The sequence below is a fragment of the Fukomys damarensis genome, unplaced genomic scaffold (assembly GCF_012274545.1).
Source record: "Fukomys damarensis isolate Sample0158 unplaced genomic scaffold, DMR_v1.0_HiC HiC_scaffold_38, whole genome shotgun sequence".
Taxonomy (NCBI): Eukaryota; Metazoa; Chordata; class Mammalia; order Rodentia; family Bathyergidae; genus Fukomys; species Fukomys damarensis.
The window spans coordinates 14,609,897-14,621,029 of NW_022900950.1; the positions used below are offsets into that span (position 1 = coordinate 14,609,897).

General features: G+C 37.1%; 1 protein-coding gene across 5 annotated transcripts in view; it reads right to left on the minus strand.

Annotated features, from left to right (window-relative positions):
* Spata5 (spermatogenesis associated 5) overlaps window positions 1-10,834 on the minus strand; it is a 296,553-nt gene extending 285,719 nt beyond the window's left edge. For 4 of the 5 annotated variants that reach the window (XR_777740.3, XR_004515732.1, XM_010611177.2 and 1 more), the window contains exons 1-5: window positions 10,434-10,834; window positions 7,231-7,355; window positions 5,921-6,078; window positions 1,824-1,882; window positions 614-1,255 (exon numbers count right to left, since the gene is read on the minus strand). Coding sequence is in view for 3 of the 5 variants with exons in the window: in XM_010611177.2 (XP_010609479.1) it covers window positions 614-1,255; window positions 1,824-1,882; window positions 5,921-6,078; window positions 7,231-7,355; window positions 10,434-10,575 (1,126 nt within the window). In the remaining 2 variants the exon portion in view is untranslated. The remainder of the gene's footprint in view (window positions 1-613; window positions 1,256-1,823; window positions 1,883-5,920; window positions 6,079-7,230; window positions 7,356-10,433) is intronic. The other variant, XM_010611182.2, reaches the window with a different exon arrangement.
* Window positions 10,835-11,133: the final 299 nt, after the last annotated feature.

The following is an 11,133-nucleotide window of genomic DNA, read 5'->3' on the forward strand; positions in this document are numbered from 1 at the left end:
TTATATATGCAAAGATATAGGCAATGGATGGGGCAGCAATCATGCAGAGGAAGCCATGAGTTTCCTAGGAGTCTACTGACCCCTTAAGTACTTGCCTCAATGTATGCACCTTTGTTTCCTAACAAGTTTTAAGCAACCTATGTGAGTGTTTTATTTTAGTCATTATAACTGATCTAGCATGACGAGATACTTATTACAGACACAATACAAGCAACTGTTTAATATATGCTATTAGAAGAGACAGGGCTGTCACTAGCACAATACTATAACCCAGAGACCAAAGCATAAAAAAATGATTTCACTAGCATCTGCCAAAGCAAGTAACACTTACTAATTATCCAGAAAATAAGGACAGAAAAAGATGGTGCATACTCATTAGGTAAGTAGAACTCATCAAATGCTTTTTTTTTGGTTTGTTCAGTTTTTTTTTGAGGGTCCCACTTTGTAATTCAGGATGGCCTTGAACTATGTAACACAGGCTGGCCCCAAACTTGCAGCCATACTGCCTCAGCCTCCTGAGCACTGGGATTACAAGCATACAACCCCATACTAGGTTTTCCAAATGCATTTAAATTTGAATTTAACATTTCTAGATATAATAAAGATATCATACCATAACTCTTGAAAAGTTCAGGTTGTTTGAGAGGCAATTCTATCATTTCTCTAATTGCTTTCAACTGACTGTTTAAGCCTCCTATCATATCATAAGTTACTTTGAATTGGTTTTCTCGTCCTTTTGAATTTATATGAATCTTTCTAAGATTGATTCTTGTTGTTGAAGAAATAAAATAAAAAGTGTCAGTATTACACTTTGCTCCTGTTTTGGCAGATTTTAGCAATCTCTCTTCATCGAGTAGTTGCTTATTTCCTTCTCTGGGAGACTCAAGATTACATGTAAGAGCAGTGACTTCCTCTAGCTCAAGTCCATTGCCAGCCCCAGGACTCTGTGTAACATCCAACAAAATGTCACTGGCTTTATTTGTAACTCTGTCATCAACAGGTTTACAAGGAGTACTTCTTGATGCTGGACTCTGGGGCTCTTCCAGATCTAAATGGCTTAGCTGGGAGGATATATCCAAGCTACTGGTTTCCATGCTGGACTGTTCAGAGGCCATTCCTTGAGCAATATTAGAGTCACTCTGAGGCCTTCCCAATATCATGCCATCTGCTCCTTTCACTTGCAACACTTGTAATTTGCATAGTCGTCCATAGAAGGTACAATACAGAAAGTTGCCTGGTAAAACAATCTTGCCATCTAGAAAACAATTTATTAAACATACAAGTTAATGCCATTTTTATCAATTTAATATTTTAATAGCAACTTCCTTGCTATTAACAGAACTATCTGACTGAAGAGATTAAATCAAAGCTGGAGTATCGATAAAGTAACTATCATGAAAAATATAGGACCTACTATTCCCCCTATAACGTAGTACCAGATGGAGATACAAAAGGCGTTCTTTCAAATCTTCTATATTCAATAGATTTTACAGTCTCTCAGTTATATCAACAGATAGCCTGAACTCCACATTTGCGAAGAAGCCAAACTAAACACCACACCCAAACCAACATACCAACCTAATATTTCTCATGGAAAAAGCAAAACTGCAATGGTTAAAAGAGTTCTATTATTGACTTTGTCCAATGACAAGTGATATCCTCTCTTTAATACTCAACTGTTAGTCATTTTATTGGAAACTTTTTCAGAAGAATATGAATTCATTAAGAGCAATAGTCTCTTGACTATTTTGAACACAATTATTATGGTTATAAGAGCTCAAAGGCATTTTATTTGGTGTTGTCTTTCTGCTTAAAATTCTCACCTAGTTTTCTCAGAATACAACAAGTCAGTTCTTCTTCATTAATTTCCCGATCTTTGTCACTACACAAAGAGAAAAAGAAAAAAATCCACATTAAGTACGTAAGAAATTAAATGTGATATAAAATGACATGTACAGTGACACTTGGGTTTAGGAACTTAATTCTTCCCATGATTCTGGTTGCAAACTGAATTGGACAAGAACTGAATCAAATTCAGTGGTTTGGTTCAATGTTGACTTATGAGTAAATTTGATTTGGTTCTTTTCCAATTTGGTTTGCAACCAGAATTGTGGAAAGAATTAAGTTCGTGAAACCAGGTATCACTATATATTGTTATAATAAAGATTTACCAAAAAAAAAAAAAATCTGCAACCTGAAAATAGTTGATTTACACAATTCTGGAATGACTTACACTTTTCAGATACTTCTGACAGCCACAAATGTATCATTGACAATTTGACCTAAATTATAGGGTAATGAAATAATTACCTTTACTGGATCATGAAATCATTTGTCTCATTTGGCACTTTTTTATTAGACTAAAAAATGTCAGAGTACACTGCACATAGAAAAGGTAAGTGTGACTTTATAAAACATTAACTTATCATAAATAATATCTATATCCATGCATGGGGTACATACATACAATCACACACACATCAATGTACACGTGTGTATAGGAATACATATGTGAACATATGTACTGTATCTGTGGATATATACAAATCATAACTAAGAGTGTGTGGGTATATTAGTCAAATACATCTAAAAAACACTGCCTAATCACTCCCTTCCTAAATTTGTCTTACTTAGAGAAAGGCATTTATTCACAGCTGACTTTATTCCTTTCACGTAATCTACCTCTTCAAGGAAATTAAATCCTATATACTGTTACCTGGAAAAGTAGAATGAGGGAAAATGAGTAATGGTTGCAATCAAAATATATTTTGGAGAATGTGGAAAGCTGAGAAAAACTGAGACCCCTTTCTTCCTATTAAGGACTGTCTCGTAGGACAGCTGCTCACTCAAGTGCAGAAAGCAGGTATACCTAAACATCACTGCACTTCCTAAGAAGCCTGCTCTTTGTTTTCCAAACATGAGCATTTTTCTTCCTCTTGCCTGTGTACACAGCTCAAGAGGCTAACAGTTATCCAGCTCTGCTGGTAACCAATGGCAGATAGAGGAGGCTTATTAGCAAGCACACCTGATCAAAACCTATGCCTTGTTCTCTAATCACTTTATCCATATTAAAACAAATCCAGTCTATTCTCACGATGTTCAGATACTATATTGCAAATTTACCTACTCCTTAAATTTATTTGTACTCCAAAACTCAATACTTGCAGAGTACCTGCAGTGATTACTGGATATGTCAGAGTAGCAAAATATTTGGGTCATGCAACACCAACTGTCAGGTGAGGCAGAATGAGGTGACACTGCTTTCTTTCAGTTCTCACTCAAGGATGACTGTGGCAGAGACAGAAGGTGACAGTGTGGTACACTTCAAAAAGCTCTTAAGCTAGTCGGAGGGATCTGAATCCCATCTGTGGCAACTGTACTGGTGCAGACTTAGCCAAGTTCCTTTACACTGACACTTCTGACCTTCCTCTTCTCTTCTGTAATAAATAAGTCTTACCAGAAAGAGTGCTTTTTGTTTGGTTGGTCAGCACTAGGAATTAAACTTACAGTCTCACACGTACTAGGAAAACACTCTATGACTGAGCTACATTCCCAGATCCTTTTTTAAAAAATCCTATTTTGAGATAGACTCCTGCCAAGTTGCCCAGGTTGGCCTAGAATCTGCAATCTTTCTGATTAGCTCACACAGACACAAATACTGCACCTAGCCAGAATGGAAGTCTTAAGGATTTAAGATTACAATCTGTGTAAAATCTGTGCATATATAGGTACATACCACCACCCTCCAATATTGGTTCAGTTTCAAGTGTTCAAGATAACTTTTTTAATAGAAAACTTGATTTATTTAAGCTATTACAGAGACAAAGCAATTATCATTGCATATACTTTAAGGACTTCATCCTTGTTCTCTTGTTCTGTTATGGAAAACTAAGCTAAAAGGGTGGAAATTAAAGGATATAACCTACATAAAATAGCAAACTGGGATATGTTTAAGAATAGTAAAAGAAATCACCAGTTTCTCATTTAGTAAAAGAATGGATACATAAAAAGCTATCTCCACTAGAAGGAGCTCCAACATTATTAACAGAATTTCTCAGTTGTTGCAAAAGATTAAATTTTGATTTTCCTAAACAAAATTAATTTCATCCACATTCTACTACACTTAAAACAAAAATTTTAAGTAAGATTTTAAAAAGCAAGAACCCACTGAAAATATATACAGTCCTCTGTAATAGGCAATCATTATTCACCTAAGACTGAAATATAAGGCTAGTTACTTCCCCTCACTGAACACACTGAACATATTTCCTGATCTATAAAAAATGGCATAAATACGGATACCTTGCAGGGTATTAAACAATTAAATGGTAGAAGACAAAGGGTAAATGTATGTCTGTGCTCATTCACAAATGCATGTGTGTATCCAGTATGCAATACATACAACATAAATGGCCTTCTCTATTCTTCTCTGCTTTTTAATGCTCATTACACATTGTTATGATCTATATCTAAATATCCTCCCAGAGCCAAAGCCTAAAGGTGGGGATTTTGTAAGACTATTGGATTATGCGGGCAATGTTGCTGACTTGGTTTTAGGAGTTGAGTTCTGGTTGGAAGAGGCAGATCACTGTGACCAGGAAAGGCACATCTCTCTCCCCAGCTCCTCCTTTGACCTCTCTGCTTCCTAGATACCATGAGATGAGTAGTCTTCTTCCACCCAGGCCTTCCACTATTCCTCTCTGCCATGCAGTCCTGCCTTAGAGGTAGCAGAGTATAGTCTAAAACGTCTACAAACTGTGAGCCAAAATAAACCTCTCCTCCTATAAACTCTGAGTGATGGGCATTGTGTCTCAGTGATGAGAACAGTAAAATAAATTGTTTTTAAAAGGAATAAAAGAGCTGGGGACTTAGCTCAGTGCTGTCACCACCTGCCTTGCAATCACAAGTTCCTGAGTTCAATCCCCAGTGCTTAAAAAAAAAAAAAAAAAAAGAAATAAGAGGAATAAGTATGTTGAAATTAAAGCTTGGATCTAAAAAAGAGAAGAAAACATTTTAGACCTCAAGTTGATAATTAGAAAATGTTTTGTGATTCTTCCATATAACGTGAATACATTCCCAAGTTATTATTAAGATGATATTAAGTATTCAAAAGGTGGCTTTATAAAATGAATTGTGATCAGACTTATATTTGCAAACTAAGACAAAATTCTATTCAAGAAGATCTAAAAGCAGATATACATTTTATTGACAGGTAGGTTCAAACAAGGAGACTTTGGTGAAGGACTATTTAAAAAAATTATAATAATACACTTTTTTAAAGTAAGCTGAATGAGATGAACTCTGCAACTAGCTCTTTAACAGTCTTAATTTCTTATCTATTCATGAGCTACTCCTTTCTTTATAAGATAAACAGCCTTGACTACACTGCAAGCCAAAATGAAAATCATTGCTAAATACTCATCAATAACAATGATTCTCACCTAATATGACAAGGCATACTCTAATTACAAGACCACAAAGAGTCCTTAGTTCATTAATTATATTCATTAGCTTGCATTGTCTCATATAGTAGGCCAATAGCCATTCACCACATGTAGCTATCAAGAACTTACAGTATGACTGATCTGAGATATGCTCCAAGTGTAACACATACAATGGATTCTGAAGACTTAGTTTCAATAGAATGTGAAATATCTTAAGAAGTTTTTTCAATAATCATTGTAAAGTAAGATTTTTACAGATATTGGCTATATAAAATATACTAACTCACTTAACTTGTTTACTATTTAAAGTAGCTGTTAGAAAATGAAAAATACAAAAAAAAAAAAAAAAGAAAATGCAAACTACAGAGCATTTTTGCATGTTACATATGTGTACATATATGGCTTAGGTTTATGGCTCTCTTTGTATTTCTATTGGATAGCACTGAGCAGAGAGTCACCAAAGAAAAGAGCCAAACCTCAGTGTCAAGTCCATTTCCTGAGCCTGTAGCACAGCACCCACAAGAGGCTGCACCTGAATGGTATCACCAGCCCTCACACCGACATTCTTCTGTGCCATCTCACTCAGGCCAACCTTGCCTCCAGGAAACCCTGCCACTGGCCAGGCTGTATAAACCTGCCCAGACAGAAGAAATAAAAATGTTAGAAAATACTTCTTTTATTAATATATGTTTGCAATAGATAATTTTGTTCTTCTTGGGGAACTGGTACCGCCCCATCAATACTCATAGAATACCATCAATTTATAAAGAACAACAAGCACAGCTGAACACTTGAATATACAAAGCAGTCCTTACCTCAAAGCATTATATATATATATACACACACATATACATATACATATAAAAAAAAACACAAATTAATGCAGCCTGGAACTTAAAACTACATCCAGGAAGTAGTGAGAGACAAAGCACAAGAGTTTTGTTAAAACCTGGATCTTAAGAGATTTAAATGTTTAGAACGAAGAACAAAGATTTCTGGCTCGAGCTCACACATTTAGTTCTCTCTTCATATATATATACACACACATATACATATACATATAAAAAAAAACACAAATTAATGCAGCCTGGAACTTAAAACTACATCCAGGAAGTAGTGAGAGACAAAGCACAAGAGTTTTGTTAAAACCTGGATCTTAAGAGATTTAAATGTTTAGAACGAAGAACAAAGATTTCTGGCTCGAGCTCACACATTTAGTTCTCTCTTCCACAAGTCAAAGTTTAATACAAGCCTAATGAAAAGAATGGGCAGGTTGTCATCAGAGGTGTCATCAGCAAACAAGCAATTTCATAAAAATGTCCACAAGACCCCCTGTGGATGAAAGAAGCAAAAGAAGAAACCATGGGACAGAGGCTAGTAGCAGGGGAGAAGACCAAACTACTGAAAATCCAGGAAAGTTTCTGGTCATAGAGACTCAAGTATAATAAATGGCAACTAAAGAAATACCTCTTAAGATAGGGAGAGTAATGAGATAACTTCTGTAAAGAACTGGTTCCTTTCTCACTCCAAAATAACATTCTGCCCAGAAATATAGCAGACTAGGAGAAACAGAGCCCAAAAGATATATGTCTCATTCCCTCCCTAGAGTAAAGGTCTTTCTCTACATGGGTTACTATTTTTAGCTTAGCTGTAGGCATCAAAAGTTGGGAGAGTCTATGTACATGTGAATGTTTTAAATTCATTTCATTAAATCCTCCTTGCATTGATTGAATCATCTCAGGTATTTCTAAACTAAGAAAATGAAAAGAAAAGAAATGACTCTTACCTCTTGCTTTCCATTCAAGCTGGTAAGCAGCACTGGTCGACCTATACATATATTTGCAGACTTCATAGTGTTGAGTCCAAGATGAACAAGGGAATTCTGGAATGTTTTAGGAACTTTGGCATCTACTATGAAGGAAGAGAAAGTTTTGTACTATTTTGTAAATGAAATTAAGACATTTTTTCCTTTGGAGAAAATGAAAATCTTCTATCCATATATCCATATGAGTGTATTCTGCATACCCTGGAGAAACCACTGACTGCTCCAACCCTACTTCTAACAAATTTAAATCCAAAACCTTCTGTATGTCTATGGACAAAATGACTGTTAACTAAGAAGTCTCTCATTTCATTAAGAACCAATTATACTTGCAATTCAGTATCTCTGAGCTTCTTGTACTACAGATTTTGAGTCAGCCACCTGTATTCAAAGTCTTCAGTTGGGAACTGGAACACCTATCTGGCTCTCTAGAAGAATGATTGAGAATCTGTGGCACACATGCTACAGTGGGCTGTATTACTGAAAACTCCAAAAGATTAGCCATCACTGCTCCACTTGTATTTCCACTTGAGACCTACTACTCCAGTACTTATAACCACAGCCCTAATTACCTCCATACCTAACAATGGAGATCATGTTAAACTCCCATTCATTGGCCTCCTTTTCCAGTATATCATCATTGTACTCTCTGCTTGCAGCATCCAAATCCATGTAACTATCCAAAAAAAATTCCCTTATCATTCCTCCAGTACTTTCAAAATATTATTTCAACATCTACTTTCTCCATTAGCTACCTTTACATTTATTAAGAATCTTGTTAGATCAACCTTAAAGATAATTTCAAACAACCACCTGCTCTTCGTTTATTCATCAGCAAATATGTACTATGTGCCTACTATACTGTGGGCTCTGTAATGGGCAATTTTGTTCACATATCCTTAGCCTAACGGACTTTATAATGTAGTAAGATAAGAGAATTATCCAACTATCACTGAATAACTATATAATTTCAAACTAAGATAAATGAAAGAATGACTGAGAATGCAAGTAGAACCTATGTGAGACCCAGGCTAATTTGGAAGAATCAAAAAATGCATCCTCTAGAGAACAGGCAGCAATGCTAAAAGAGTAGTTGTAGAAGGAAGACCAAAACAATTAGGGCAGTGGACTATATCAAAATGCTGACCATTACCCTGACAGCAATGGGAATGCATTGAGGGGTAAAAAGCAGTGCCATGACAGGATCATTTTAAAATATCATCTAGCTCAAAGTGGAAAAGAAACAAGAAAGGGAGCAAATTGGAAGCAGGAATATCAGTTCAAAAGGCTAATGTAGCAAACTATGTGAGATATGAGACTGAGGTGAAAACAACAGCATACGAGATACATGTCTGAGACCGAGGTGGAAACAACAGGAATGGTGTGAAGAGGAATATGGAAAACATTTAAGAGATAAACAGAACTGAGTACTAGCAAACTGAATAGAGCTAATGCGTGATTTATTGGAGGGAATATAGGTTCATGGAGTCAGTCTTGAAGTACTTCTGAGAAATTCCAGAGACAAGCTATTGAACAATGCTATTCAGAAAATGTTCTACAAAATATTTATTGGTTCAAATAAGATAAAGTGCAAAAAATGAAAATAAGCATTTAGAAGATTTCACTGCTATTGAGAAAATAATTTTAAATTTTGGAATCTAGTAATTTTCATTTTGCTTTTGTAACTTTTTTTTCTGGTATTGCATTTTTATTTTATTTTGAAGAAATGCTTCAAAATAAATTCTGTAAATTCTAAAACCTTCACCACAGAGTTGGAAGAATCACTGGTCCAAAAGACAACTACATCAAGGCTCAAGAACAGTGGAAGCTACAAAAATAAATCTGAAAATGAAGAGGATATAGATGGGAAACTCTCGGCATTTGATGAATTTGACAAAGAAAAAAGATTTAAAGATTTAGAGAAAAACAGGATTTAGGATAACACCTGAAAAAACTTCAACATTTAATGATCAGGTGGAAGAAGATAAGGCTACAAAGGAAACAGAGAACATTCAACAAGCCTGGCAAACAACTAGGAAAGTCTGATGACACATAAAACAAGAAATGAAATGTTTAAAAAGAACTGACTGTCTGACAAGTGAGGTAGGGTGGCCCCACATTTGCAATCCCAATGCTCTGGGATGCTGTGGTAGAAGGACCCAAGTTCAAGCCCAGCCTGAGCAACTTACTGATTTTTAGGGTTACCCTGTCTCAAAATAAAAACTGTTGAGAATATAGTTTAGTGCAGAAGCCTTGGGTTCAATCCCCAGTACAAAAAAATAAGTAACAATGATGAAAAAGAAAAGAAATTGCAGACAATGCCAAACACTGCTGAGGCTAAGTAAGGTAAATGATGAAAAAATCATGGAGATGATGAGGATATGACATGATAGTTTCCATGGAATGAAGAGGAGGTCTAATATTAGAATTAAATATAGTTTCTGTTCTTAGCATCATCTGGGGCATGTCATTCACTTTTCTGAGTCTGTAAAATGGACAGAACTAGTCCAGAACGCAAAAGTGCACTCCTGTAATCCCTACTACTTGGGAGGCTGAGTAATGAAGATGGCAAGTTCAAGGATAGCCTGGGCAACTCGGTGAAACCCTTTCAAAGGACGGAGATGTGGCCCAGTGATACAGCAAGCCTACTACAAGACACATAAACAAAAAAGACCTATAACTATAGAGTACTGGCAGGTCACAGCTTCTGTGAAAACTAAATGAAAGATGTCTATGACACAGCTAGGCTAAACTAGTGTACAATTAATAGCCTTATTAATTCACAGAACCTGTACAACAGCTGAAGAAATTTTTTTTTCACTATTAAAAGCATAATGTCTCTTAGGAAGGACGGATTCACATTCTTATGGTAATTTTTTACGTTAGCTATGAACAATTTTGCACAGGTAGCTGTGGTATTCGTAGTAAATGAGACAAAGCTCATTTTAAGTGCAACATAACAATTTTAAACAATCTTTTTAAAAAGAAAACTTGATAAAACCATTTCTGCCTAACTTTCCCAGTGGAGCCGGAGTTACACATAAAGACGTCTTTTAAAAACCTCAGTTTTCTGCTCTTCCCCGCCGATTTTTCCAAAGCCCGGGCTCCTCAGAGCTGCGACGCCAGCCTCCCACCCCCTCAGACAGCGCCCCCTAAGAACTCTTTACCCTTTTCTAGGAAATTGGTCACCACTAGAGTCCCAGCTGCCGCCGAGTCTGGGGCCCCAGCAGGAGAGGAAGCCGCAGAGGACAAGGGCGAACCATTTTCCACGCTTTGGTTCAGCCGCTTCCGATTCTTCTTGGAAGACATGACCCGACGGCAGACCGAGCGTAGCAGAGAGCAAGCGAAGTAAAAACGAAGCCGGCTCAACAAGGGCGAGCGCGCGTGTCTCTGTGTGTCAAAGGGAGAAAACTTCCGGGGTACAGGTCAGGGAGGCTCCGCCCCGGGGCCATAATCTTCCGAGTGGGGCGCAATAGCGTGGGTCGGGGATTAGAGTAGACCCGAACGTCTTCAGAGCCCACGGTCTTGAAAGCGGTTACATAGGTTTTTCACTTCTGTAAAAGACCATGGATTTGGCATATGGAACCTCTACTTAGATTGTGACTCTCTGAAAGACTAGACCTTCGGACACTTCCGCCTGCCTGTCTCATCCCTGAACAAACTTATGTTGATTGAAACTAGAAAATAAAACAAACAGTATCACCTTGACTTCTTAGAACCGGGCCTGGACAGGACTTCGTGTAGCCTCTGAAACGTAGGAACCCCAGCTCAACGCTGAGACGGAGTTGGGGGCGCTCTTCCAAAGTTTACGGTACGACCCTGCTGCGGAATGCGCGGGCGTGGCTGGGGGCGGGGCGAGCGAGGAGA